This window comes from Pseudophryne corroboree (genome assembly GCF_028390025.1).
Source record: "Pseudophryne corroboree isolate aPseCor3 chromosome 11 unlocalized genomic scaffold, aPseCor3.hap2 SUPER_11_unloc_8, whole genome shotgun sequence".
NCBI lineage: Eukaryota > Metazoa > Chordata > Amphibia > Anura > Myobatrachidae > Pseudophryne > Pseudophryne corroboree.
The window spans coordinates 237,579-251,983 of NW_026967484.1; the positions used below are offsets into that span (position 1 = coordinate 237,579).

A 14,405-nucleotide genomic window follows, 5' to 3' on the forward strand; every position below is an offset into this window, starting at 1 on the left:
TATACGAAGCTACTTAGAATTGTCAAGTCAAAACCATTGCAACTAGGCAGATCTGTGTAATGTGCAGCCACACACCACATAGATCTGCTCAGTCATTATTTCTCTGACAATTCATTTACAAGTATCATGCCCAGGATTAGAACCCATGACCTATTACACTGTACAGTAAGCATGAGAATTCTAACTATATGAAGTTACGTGTAATTGTCAGAGAAGTAACTTCATATAGTTAGAATTCTCATATTTCCTATACAGGAGCAAATAGCTCTATCAGTAAGGTGTCTGTCTCCAGTGTAATAGGTCGTGGGTTCTAATCCTGGGTGTGACACTTGTAAAATGTGAATATATAATATAGAGGGTGTGCAGGGACTAGTGGGGGAGGGGAGTTGGCCACGGAAGAGATACAGTAAGCATGTCAATTAACTTAATTGAATAGTGTCGTTGAACATGGAATGGGAGGAGAGGTGCCCCCCTAAAGCAGGAGCCCGGCGGCAGCTGACGCCATTGCCTCCCGCAGTTACGCCTCTGACTGCTACACAACTGATTTTGTGTTACAAAGCTAAATTCTTTGCTTTTGAATTTCATTGCTGAACAAAGAGTAATTTGGGCATTTGAGTATAAATTTATTTTGTGACATACAGCCAAGTTTTCTGCACTCAATTAACATTGTGTTACCTGTCACGGTAGGTTTTGAGTAGTATGAATAATAAATTATAAAATGTCACCATAGTCAATTCTCCTACACCAGAACAGCAGAAGGAATAACCGTGGTATATAGACAAGCAGTGAGAGATTATTACATGTCCTCATTACCTGTATCTGGGTGGATGGTGAAGGCAGGCAGGAAGCCTTCTCTGTGCACAATTCCGTACTTCACCTGTCCATTCACCCCGGTGTCGGCATCTTTTGCCTCTACTTGAAGAACAAATGTTCCAGGGGGCTGGTTTTCCAAGACAGAGGTGATCTTGCTATAATCTGCACACTGCAAATAGAGGAAGATGTAGCGGGATAAACACTTAAAGAACGGCAAAGACCATTGAGAGGAGAAGGTGTAACGATCTCAGTTCCCCAGGTAAGACAGGTGCGATTATAAGCTCAGGGGCGGGATGTACTAAAGGAAAAATGCGGTAAAAACCCCGAAAACGAGGGTTTTACCGCATTTTCAAATTTACTAATACCCTACCACCGCATATTCGTCGTCCAGAGATGGCGATACCCTATAGAAGCCTATGGGCTTCTTATCGCCGCAACCCGCCGACACCGCCGCAGATGCCTCCCCCCCCGGCTTACCTTCCTCCAGGCTGCCCTGGACCCGGAAGGTAGTCTCCTCCTCCCCCTAGCAACGCAGCCGGATGTCCTTCCGGCTGGAGGGGGGGGAGGAGGAGGCGCCGGGGACAGCCTGCTGCTGCTACCCGGAGTCTAGCCAGTGTGGGGACCCCTGGGAGGTGACGGAGACCCCCCGCAGACCAACAGATATCGCGGGGGGCCTTCGTCACCGCATCGCGATGTTGATCGCATATGTTAGTACATATGCGATCAACATCACTGTGGTAACCGGCGAAGGGCGGCGATGTATCTTAATACATCCTGCCCCAGGTGAGATGCCCATCATTATAGTGTGTGCGCTGGTGCAAGACCCGAGCTCCGTCACATCTCCTAACACCACCTACCTGCAAGTTATACAACCCCAACTGCCAGGTATATTACACAGGCTCATCAACAGGTATACTCAACTCTCACTGCAAAATGGTAAGAGATTTCCAGGTGCAGGATCAAATTATATCACGGGCAGAAAGAATTAGGTACTCAATGAGTGATAAATTGTTCTGTATGATAAATGGTGTTCCAGCCAAAGAGCTCACAACTGGGACACATGGCAGTTGGGAGCTGAACACATGACAGTGAGGAGCTGAATACACGACAGTTGGGAGCTGAACACACAACAGTTGCGAGCTGACCACATGACAGTAAGGAGCTGAACACCTGACAGTTGGGAGCTGTACACACGACAGTTGGGATCTGAACACATGACAGTTGGGATCTGAACACATGACAGTTGGGATCTGAACACACAACAGTTGGGATCTGAACACAGGACAGTTGGGATCTGAACACAGGACAGTTGGGATCTGAACACACGACAGTTGGGAGCTGAACACACGACAGTTGGAAGCTGAAAACACGACAGTTGGGAGCTGAACACACGACAGTTGGGAGCTGAACACACGACAGTTGAGAGCTGAACACATGACATTTGAAAGCTGAGGGGGGAGGAGAACCATGCAGGAGATGGACTGATAGGGTGCAGGAGACACATGCAGAAGATGGACTGATAGGGGGAAGGAGACACATAGAGAAGATGGACTGATAGGGGGGAGGAGAACCATGCAGGAGATGGCCTGATAGGGGGGGAGACACATGCAGAAGATGGACTGATAGGGGGGAGGAGACACATGCAGAAGATGGACTGATGGGGGGAGGAAACACATGCAGAAGATGGACTGAGAGGGGGGGAGAAGACCCATGCAGAAGATTGACTGATAGGGGAGAGGGGAACCATGCAGAAGATGGAATGATATGTGGAGGAGACACATGCAGAAGATGGACTGATAGGGGAGAGGAGAAGCATGCAGGAGATTGACTTAGTGGGGGAGGAGAAACATGCAGGAGATTGACTTAGTGGGGGAGGAGAACCATGCAGGAGATGCACTTAGTGGGGGAGGAGAACAATGCAGGAGATGGACTTAGTGGGGGAGGAGAACCATGCAGGAGATTGACTTAGTGGGGGAGGAGAACCATGCAGGAGATGGACTTAGTGGGGGAGGAGAACCATGACGGAGATGGACTGATAGTGGAAAGGAGACACATGCAGAAGATGGACTGACAGGGAGGAGGAGACACATGCAGAAGATGGACTTAGTGGGGGAGGAGACACATGCAGAAGATGGACTGATAGGGAGTAGGAGACACATGCAGAAGATGGACTTATAGGGGGGAGGAGACACATGCAGGAGATGGACTGATAGGGGGAGGAGACACATGCAGAAGACACATGCAGGAGATGTACTGATAGGGGGGAGGAGACACATGCAGGAGATGGACTGATAGGGGGAGGAGACACATGCAGAAGATGGACTGATAGGGAGGAGGAGACACATGCAGAAGACACATGCAGGAGATGTACTGATAGGGTGGAGAAGACACATGCAGAGGATGGACTGATAGGGAGAGGAGACACATGCAGACGATGGACTGATAGGGGGGAGGAGACACCTGCAGGAGATGTACTGATAGGGAGGAGGAGACACCTGCAGGAGATGGACTGATAGGGGGGAGTAGACACGTGCAGTAGATGGACTGATAGGGGGGAAGAGACACATACAGGAGGTGGACTGATAGGGGGAGGAGACACATGCAGAAGATGGACTGATAGGGAGGTGGAGACACATGCAGGAGATGGACTGATAGGGGGCAGGAGACACATGCAGGAGATGGACTGATAGGGGCAGGAGACACATGAAGGAGATGGACTGATAGGGGGAGGAGACACATGCAGGAGATGGACTGAAAGGGGGAGGAGACACATGCAGAAGATGGACTGATGGGGGGAGGAGACACATGCAGGAGACGGACTAGGGAAAAGAGACACATGTAGGAGATGGACTGATGGGGGGAAGAGACACATGCAGAAGATGGACTGAAAGGGGGAGGAGACACATGCAGAAGATGGACTTAGTGGGGGAGGAGACACATGCAGAAGATGGACTGATAGGGGGGAGAAGACACATGCAGGAGATGGACTGATAGGGGGGGAGACACATGCAGGAGATGGACTGATAGGGAGGAGGAGACCCATGCAGAAGATGGACTTAGTGGGGGAGGAGACACATGCAGAAGATGGACTGATAGGGGGGAGGAGACACATGCAGGAGATGGACTGATAGGGGGGGGGAGACACATGCAGGAGATGGACTGATAGGGGGAGGAGACACATGCAGAAGATGGACTGATAGGGGGGAGGAGACACATGCAGGAGATGGACTGATAGGGGGGGAGACACAGGCAAGAGATGGACTGATAGGGAGGAGGAGAACCATGCAGAAGATGGACTTAGTGGGGGAGGAGACACATGCAGAAGATGGACTGATAGGGGGGAGGAGACACATGCATGAGATGGACTGATAGGGGGGAGGAGACACATGCAGGAGATGGACTGATAGGGGGAGGAGACACATGCAGAAGATGGACTGATAGGGGGGAGGAGACACATGCAGGAGATGGACTGATAGGGGGGGGGGAGACACATGCAGGAGATGGACTGATAGGGAGGAGGAGACCCATGCAGAAGATGGACTTAGTGGGGGAGGAGACACATGCAGAAGATGGACTGATAGGGGGGAGGAGACACATGCAGGAGATGGACTGATAGGGGGAGGAGACACATGCAGAAGATGGACTGATAGGGAGGAGGAGACACATGCAGAAGATGAACTTAGTGGGGGAGGAGACACATGCAGAAGATGTACTGATAGGGTGAAGAAGACACATGCAGAAGATGGACTGATAGGGGGAGGAGACACATGCAGAAGATGGACTGATAAGGGGGAGGAGACACATGCAGGAGATGGACTGATAGGGTGAAGAAGACACATGCAGAAGATGGACTGATAGGGGGAGGAGACACATGCAGAAGATGGACTGATAAGGGGGAGGAGACACCTGCAGGAGATGGACTGATAGGGAGGAGGAGACACCTGCAGGAGATGGACTGATAGGGGAGAGGAGACACATGCAGGAGATGGACTGATAGGGGGAGGAGACACATGCAGGAGATGGACTGAAAGGGGGAGGAGAAACATGCAGAAGATGGACTGATGGGGGTAGGAGACAAATGCAGGAGATGGACTGATAGGGGGGAAGAGACACATGCAGGAGATGGACTGATAGGGGGAGGAGACACATGCAGGAGATGGACTGATAGGGGTGAGGAGAACCATGCAGGAGATTGACTTAGTGGGGGAGGAGAACCATGCAGAAGATGGGCTGATAGGGGGAGGAAACACATGCAGGAGATGTACTGATAGGGTGGAGAAGACACATGCAGAAGATGGACTGATAGGGGGAGGAGACACATGCAGAAGATGGACTGATAGGGGGGAGGAGACACCTGCAGGAGATGTACTGATAGGGAGGAGGAGACACCTGCAGGAGATGGACTGATAGGGGGGAGGAGACACATGCAGGAGATGGACTGATAGGGGGGGGGAGACACGTGCAGGAGATGGACTGATAGTGGGGAAGAGACATGCAGGAGGTGGACTGATAGGGGGAGGAGACACATGCAGAAGATGGACTGATAGGGAGGTGGAGACACATGCAGGAGATGGACTGATAGGGGGCAGGAGACACATGCAGGAGATGGACTGATAGGGGCAGGAGACACATGCAGGAGATGGACTGATAGGGGGAGGAGCCACATGCAGGAGATGGACTGAAAGGGGGAGGAGACACATGCAGAAGATGGACTGATGGGGGTAGGAGACAAATGCAGGAGATGGACTGATAGGGGGGAAGAGACACATGCAGGAGATGGACTGATAGGGGGAGGAGACACATGCAGGAGATGGACTGATAGGGGTGAGGAGAACCATGCAGGAGATTGACTTAGTGGGGGAGGAGAACCATGCAGGAGATGGACTTAGTGGGGGAGGAGAACCATGACGGAGATGGACTGATAGGGAGTAGGAGACACATGCAGAAGATGGACTGATAGGGAGGAGGAGACACCTGCAGGAGATGGACTGATAGCGGGGAGGAGACACATGCAGGAGATGGACTGATAGCGGGGAGGAGACACATGCAGAAGATGGACTGATAGGGGGGAGGAGACACATGCAGGAGATGGACTGATAGGGGGGAAGAGACAAATGCAGGAGATGGACTGATAGGGGCAGGAGACACATGCAGAAGATGGACTGATAGGGAGGAGGAGACACATGCAGGAGATGGACTGATAGGGGGGAGGAGACACATGCAGGAAATGGACTGATAGGGGGAGGAGACACATGCAGGAGATGGATAGATAGGGGGGAGGAGACACATGCAGAAGATGGACTGATAGGGAGGAGGAGACACATGCAGAAGATGAACTTAGTGGGGGAGGAGACACATGCAGAAGATGGACTGATAGGGGGGAGGAGACACATGCAGGAGATGGACTGATAGGGGGAGGAGACACATGCAGAAGATGGACTGATAGGGAGGAGGAGACACATGCAGAAGATGAACTTAGTGGGGGAGGAGACACATGCAGAAGATGTACTGATAGGGTGAAGAAGACACATGCAGAAGATGGACTGATAGGGGGAGGAGACACATGCAGAAGATGGACTGATAAGGGGGAGGAGACACATGCAGGAGATGGACTGATAGGGTGAAGAAGACACATGCAGAAGATGGACTGATAGGGGGAGGAGACACATGCAGAAGATGGACTGATAAGGGGGAGGAGACACCTGCAGGAGATGGACTGATAGGGAGGAGGAGACACCTGCAGGAGATGGACTGATAGGGGAGAGGAGACACATGCAGGAGATGGACTGATAGGGGGAGGAGACACATGCAGGAGATGGACTGAAAGGGGGAGGAGAAACATGCAGAAGATGGACTGATGGGGGTAGGAGACAAATGCAGGAGATGGACTGATAGGGGGGAAGAGACACATGCAGGAGATGGACTGATAGGGGGAGGAGACACATGCAGGAGATGGACTGATAGGGGTGAGGAGAACCATGCAGGAGATTGACTTAGTGGGGGAGGAGAACCATGCAGGAGATGGACTTAGTGGGGGAGGAGAACCATGACGGAGATGGACTGATAGGGAGTAGGAGACACATGCAGAAGATGGACTGATAGGGGGAGGAGACACATGCAGGAGATGGACTGATAGGGGGAGGAGACACATGCAGAAGATGGACTGATAGGGAGGAGGAGACACATGCAGAAGATGAACTTAGTGGGGGAGGAGACACATGCAGAAGATGGGCTGATAGGGGGAGGAAACACATGCAGGAGATGTACTGATAGGGTGGAGAAGACACATGCAGAAGATGGACTGATAGGGGGAGGAGACACATGCAGAAGATGGACTGATAGGGGGGAGGAGACACCTGCAGGAGATGTACTGATAGGGAGGAGGAGACACCTGCAGGAGATGGACTGATAGGGGGGAGGAGACACATGCAGGAGATGGACTGATAGGGGGGGGGGAGACACGTGCAGGAGATGGACTGATAGTGGGGAAGAGACATGCAGGAGGTGGACTGATAGGGGGAGGAGACACATGCAGAAGATGGACTGATAGGGAGGTGGAGACACATGCAGGAGATGGACTGATAGGGGGCAGGAGACACATGCAGGAGATGGACTGATAGGGGCAGGAGACACATGCAGGAGATGGACTGATAGGGGGAGGAGCCACATGCAGGAGATGGACTGAAAGGGGGAGGAGACACATGCAGAAGATGGACTGATGGGGGGAGGAGACACATGCAGGAGATGGACTAGGGGGGAAGAGACACATGTAGGAGATGGACTGATGGGGGGAAGAGACACATGCAGGAGATGGATGGATAGGGGGGAGGAGACACATGCAGAAGATGGACTGATAGGGAGGAGGAGACCCATGCAGAAGATGAACTTAGTGGGGGAGGAGACACATGCAGAAGATGGACTGATAGGGGGGAGGAGACACATGCAGGAAATGGACTGATAGGGGGAGGAGACACATGCAGGAGATGGATAGATAGGGGGGAGGAGACACATGCAGAAGATGGACTGATAGGGAGGAGGAGACACATGCAGAAGATGAACTTAGTGGGGTAGGAGACACATGCAGAAGATGGACTGATAGCGGGGAGGAGACACAAGCAAAAGATGGACTGATAAGGGGGAGGAGACACCTGCAGGAGATGGACTGATAGGGAGGAGGAGACACCTGCCGGAGATGGACTGATAGCGGGGAGGAGACACATGCAGGAGATGGACTGATAGCGGGGAGGAGACACATGCAGAAGATGGACTGATAGGGGGGAGGAGACACATGCAGGAGATGGACTGATAGGGGGGAAGAGACAAATGCAGGAGATGGACTGATAGGGGCAGGAGACACATGCAGAAGATGGACTGATAGGGAGGAGGAGACACATGCAGGAGATGGACTGATAGGGGGAGGAGACACATGCAGGAGATGGACTGAAAGGGGGAGGAGACACATGCAGAAGATGGACTGATGGGGGTAGGAGACAAATGCAGGAGATGGACTGATAGGGGGGAAGAGACACATGCAGGAGATGGACTGATAGGGGGGAGGAGACACATGCAGGAGATGGACTGATAGGGGGAGGAGACACATGCAGGAGATGGATAGATAGGGGGGAGGAGACACATGCAGGAGATGGACTGATAGGGGGGAGGAGACACATGCAGAAGATGGACTGATAGCGGGGAGGAGACACATGCAGGAGATGGACTGATAGGGGGAGGAGACACATGCAGGAGATGGATAGATAGGGGGGAGGAGACACATACAGAAGATGGACTGAGGGAGGAGGAGACACATGCAGAAGATGAACTTAGTGTGGGAGGAGACACATGCAGAAGATGGACTGATAGCGGGGAGGAGACACATGCAGGAGATGTACTGAAAGGGTTAAGAAGACACATGCAGAAGATGGACTGATAGGGGGAGGGGACACATGCAGAAGATGGACTGATAAGGGGGAGGAGACACCTGCAGGAGATGGACTGATAGGGAGGAGGAGACACCTGCAGGAGAGGGACTGATAGGGGGGAGGAGACACATGCAGGAGATGGACTGATAGGGGGAGGAGACACATGCAGGAGATGGACTGATAGGGGGGAAGAGACAAATGCAGGAGGTGGACTGATAGGGGGGGGAGACACATGCAGAAGCTGGACTGATAGGGAGGAGGAGACACATGCAGGAGATGGACTGATAGGGGGAGGAGACACATGCAGGAGATGGACTGAAAGGGGGAGGAGACACATGCAGAAGATGGACTGATGGGGGTAGGAGACACATGCAGGAGATGGACTGATAGGGGGGAGGAGACACATGCAGGAGATGGACTGATGGGGGCATGAGACACATGCAGGAGATGGATGGATAGGACGGAGGAGACACATGCAGAAGATGGACTGATATGGAGGAGGAGACCCACGCAGAAGATGGACTTAGTGGGGGAGGAGACACATGCAGAAGATGGACTGATAGGGGGGAGGAGACACATGCAGGAGATGGACTGATAGGGAGGAGGAGACACATGCAGGAGATGGACTGATAGGGGGAGGAGACACATGCAGGAGATGGACTGATAAGGGGAGGAGACACATGCAGGAGATGGACTGATAGGGGGCAGGAGACACATGCAAAAGATAGACTGATAGGGGGGAGGAGACACATGCAGAAGATGGACTGATAGGGGGGGAGGAGACACATGCAGGAGATGGACTGATAGGGAGGAGGAGACACATTCAGAAGATGGAGTAGGGGGAGGAGACACATGCAGAAGATGGACTGATAGTGGGGAGGAGACACATGCATAAGATGGACTGATAGGGGGAAGGAGACACATGCAGGAGATGGACTGATAGGGAGGAGGAGACCCATGCAGAAGATGGACTTAGTGGGGGAGGAGACACATGCAGAAGATGGACTGATAGGGGGGAGGAGACACATGCAGGAGATGGACTGATAGGGGGGAGGAGACACATGCAGGAGATGGACTGATAGGGGGAGGAGACACATGCAGGAGATGGACTGATAGGGGGCATGAGACACATGCAGGAGATGGATGGATAAGGGGGAGGAGACACATGCAGAAGATGGACTGATAGGGGGGAGGAGACACATGCAGAAGATGGACTGATAGGGGGAGGAGACACATGCAGAAGATGGACTGATAGGGGGGAGGAGACACATGCAGGAGATGGACTGATATGGAGGAGGAGACACATGCAGAAGATGGACTTAGTGGGGGAGGAGACACATGCAGAAGATGGACTGATAGGGGGGAGGAGACACATGCAGGAGATGGACTGATAGGGGGGAGGAGACACATGCAGGAGATGGACTGATAGGGGGAGGAGACACATGCAGGAGATGGACTGATAGGGGGGAAGAGACACATGCAGGAGATGGACTGATGGGGCATGAGACACATGCAGGAGATGGATGGATAGGTGGGAGGAGACACATGCAGAAGATGGACTGATATGGAGGAGGAGACCCACGCAGAAGATGGACTTAGTGGGGGAGGAGACACATGCAGAAGATGGACTGATAGGGGGGAGGAGACACATGCAGGAGATGGACTGATAGGGAGGAGGAGACACATGCAGGAGATGGACTGATAGGGAGGAGGAGACCCATGCAGAAGATGAACTTAGTGGGGGAGGAGACACATGCAGAAGATGGACTGATAGGGGGGAGGAGACACATGCAGGAGATGGACTGATAGGGAGGAGGAGACACATGCAGGAGATGGACTGATAGGGGGAGGAGACACATGCAGGAGATGGACTGATAGGGGGCAGGAGACACATGCAAAAGATAGACTGATAGGGGGGAGGAGACACATGCAGAAGATGGACTGATAGGGGGAGGAGACACATGCAGAAGATGGACTGATAGGGGGGGAGGAGACACATGCAGGAGATGGACTGATAGGGAGGAGGAGACACATTCAGAAGATGGAGTAGGGGGAGGAGACACATGCAGAAGATGGACTGATAGTGGGGAGGAGACATGCATAAGATGGACTGATATGTCAGACTTGGTTTTGTCTGTGTCCCCGGAGGGGGCGCTAGTGGGTCAGTGGAGGTGGATGGGAGAAAACGAGGAGGCTGGATTATGTTTCTGCGCATGAGCGCAATGATATTTATTAGACAGATGGTTCACAAAACGGCAGCAGAAAATAACAGTAGGAAATGCAAATGTCAATTGTACAGCGTGGCAGCTGAAAGTCTATGGTAACAGAATGAATGGTGACTGATGAAATGATAACCGGTAGTGATGATAACAGATGAGTGATAACTTGGCAGAGAATATTCTGGTATGGGAACCAGAGCAGATTAAAACATGGAACCAGCAGAGATAGTGTTGTATGGCAAACCTGGTAGCAGAGGCAGGAGTCTGACTATGTCCACAGTGCAGGTGATGAAGCACTGGCAGCATGCAAGCTGCATCACAGGTGGAGAGATGGAACACACCTGGAGTCAGTCTCTACTGCTAGGCTGAAGCACACAGAGATGGTGGTGAGTGTGAAGCCTGTAGATGGAAGCAGGTATTGCTGGGGCTTGTAGTTCCACGGAGCTGTGAGAAGTAACCAGGAGTACAGAGTCTTAAGTAGATAGCCAGGAACACGGAACAGCAGGTAGGTATCCAGGTACACGGAGGAAACAGGAACCAGATCCTTACACATGAGTCGCAGGAGTGACACAAAGTTCAGGATGCCTGCAGACTGATCCTGCAGCTTCATATATACCCCTTGTTACACAGTCATTGGTGGAGTGAGGAAAAGTGGGTGCGGCCAAGCACCGGATTGGCCGCCGTATGCTGACTGCTGGAGGCTGTCATGGCGGCGCCCATGCCGCGGCCTAGCGGGAACGCGGCGTGCTACACGCCCGCTATCACAGGAGCGCTCCCAGGCCCAGGATGGCGTCTGATGGCAGAGACGCGGATGACAGATGAACGCAGGGACCCAGGACGGAGTCCGCAGCGGCGGACAGATGTCACCGTGGTGAGTCGATTCCTGACAGTACCCCCTCCTTTAAGGGTGGGCACCGAACACCCACGTGGCTTGGAAGGATGAGTGTTATGGAAGACACGGACCAACCTTGGAGCATGGTCATCCAACGAATTTACCCAACTTCTCTCCTCTGGGCCATAACCGGACCAATCGACAAGGTATTGAAGACGTCCATACCGGCAACGGGAATCCAGAATCTTGCCAATCTCGAACTCCACGCCCCGCTGAGTTCGAACTTTGGGACCAACTGGAAGAGCTCTTTGGAAACGATTCAGGACTAAAGGTCTGAGGAGAGAAACATGAAAAGCATTAGGTATTCGCAAAGAAGGTGGTAACTTCAGCTTGTAGGCCACAGGGTTGATGACTCTTTCGACAGGAAAGGGACCAATGAAACGTGGTGCAAATTTCATAGACGGGACCCTAAGACGGAGGTTCCGGGTAGACAGCCAAACCTTGTCCCCAGGTTTCAGGCTAGGAACTGCACGTCTTTTGCGATCAGCAAAGTATTTATACCGGCTGGAGGCCTTTTTGAGAGAAGTGTGAATCTTCCTCCAGATTGAAGAAAACTGACTCAGGGCAGTAGTGGCAGCAGGAACATCCATGTGAGGGAGTTCTTGGAAATCTGGAACACGAGGATGGAGTTGTGTGTTCTGGAACACAATGGAGTTGTCTCAGTAGCAGTGTGGTAGCGGAAGTTGTGGGCAAACTCGGCCCATGGGAGCAGATCAAACCAGTCATCCTGAGAAGATGAAACATACAACCTTAAAAATGTCTCTAGTTCTTGATTTACCCTCTCTGTCTGCCCATTCGTCTGAGGGTGGTAAGATGACGAGAACTTCAGTTTAACCTGCATGGCAGAACAGAGAGCCCTCCAAAACCTCGCTACAAACTGTACACCTCGGTCGGATATTATTTCTGAGGGTAGACCATGTAAGCGGAAAATCTCCCGTAGGAAGATTTGGGCGAGTTTTGGGGCAGAAGGGAGACCCTGGAGAGGAACAAAATGGGCCATCTTGGTAAATCTGTCCACTACAACCCAGATGGTATTGTATCCTTGAGAAGGAGGAAGGTCGGAGATAAAGTCCATGGACAGGTGTGACCAAGGGCGACTAGGAACAGACAATGGTTGTAACTGACCTGCTGGAGACTGACGAGGAGTCTTGTGCTGCACACACTTAGGACAGGATGCCACGAAATCCTTGATGTCAGCTTTCATCTTTGGCCACCAGTATGTCTCAGAGAGGAACTTGAAGGTTTTCAGAACACCGGGATGACCAGTGAACTTGGATTGATGGGCCCAAGACAGCAACTTGGGACGGAGTTCTGGGGAAACAAAAGTCTTACCAGGAGGAGGAGCTGGGGAGACTTGAGATGCAGCAAATACCACTGGACTCAGGATGGAATGTGGAACTGAGTCAGACGTTTCCTCTACGGATTCCATAGATCGGGATAAGGCGTCAGCTTTAACATTCTGCGAACCTGGGCGGAAATGAAGCTTAAAGTTAAAACGTGAGAAAAACATAGCCCACCTGGACTGGCGAGGATTAAGGCACTGGGCTGCCTTTAAATATAGCAGATTTTTATGATCCGTGTAGATGTTGAACGGATGTTTGGCCCCTTCCAGGAGATACCTCCATTCCTCGAGGGCCAGCTTAATCGCCAGTAGTTCTTGATCTCCAACGGAATAGTTAGCTTCTGCAGGGAGGAATTTACGAGAATAAAATCCACAGGGGTGGATTTTCCCATCAGTTCCCTTCTGGGAGAGAACAGCTCCAACTCCAACTGTAGAGGCATCCACCTCCAACTTGAACGGTCTGTTTACATCTGGCTGGGACAGAACTGGAGCAGACATAAAGGCCAGCTTGATTTTCTGGAAGGCCGCTAAAGCCTCTTCTGACCAGTTGGAATGGTCTGCCCCTTTCCGAGTTAAGTTGGTAATAGGAGCGATGAGAGTGGAGAATCCCCGAATAAATTTCCTATAGTAGTTGGCAAATCCCAGGAACCGCTGAATAGACTTGAGAGAATTTGGAATGGACCAATTGGCAATGGCTTCCAACTTTGTCGGGTCCATCTGGAGATCCGATCCGGAAATTATATATCCCAGGAAGGGTATAGAGGAAACTTCAAAGGTACACTTGGATAGTTTACAGTAGAGCCGGTTCTCACGAAGACGTCGGAGGACTTCACGGACTTGTAGACGATGAGAGGGAAGATCTTGGGAGAAGATGAGGATATCATCCAGATAAACAACGAGGTATTTATACAGAACGTCACGGAAGATTTCGTTCACAAAGTGTTGGAACACTGCTGGGGCATTACTCAACCCGAATGGCATTACCAGGTACTCGTAATGACCATCTCGAGTGTTAAAAGCTGTCTTCCATTCGTCACCACTCCGGATTCTGATGAGGTTGTAGGCACCGCGGAGATCTAGCTTGGTGAAGATGCGGGCTCCTTTAACTCTGTCAAATAATTCGGTAATGAGTGGTAATGGATAACTATTTTTAATGGTAATGTCATTGAGACCCCGGTAGTCAATGCATGGACGCAGTCCTCCATCCTTCTTTTTAACAA

General features: G+C 51.7%; 1 protein-coding gene across 1 annotated transcript in view; it reads right to left on the reverse strand.

The window, feature by feature from the left end:
• LOC134982206 (neural-cadherin-like) overlaps window positions 1-14,405 on the reverse strand; it is a 203,617-nt gene that overhangs the window by 156,561 nt on the left and 32,651 nt on the right. The window contains exon 8 of the mRNA XM_063948707.1: window positions 814-982. Coding sequence (XP_063804777.1) covers window positions 814-982 — 169 coding nt within the window. The remainder of the gene's footprint in view (window positions 1-813; window positions 983-14,405) is intronic.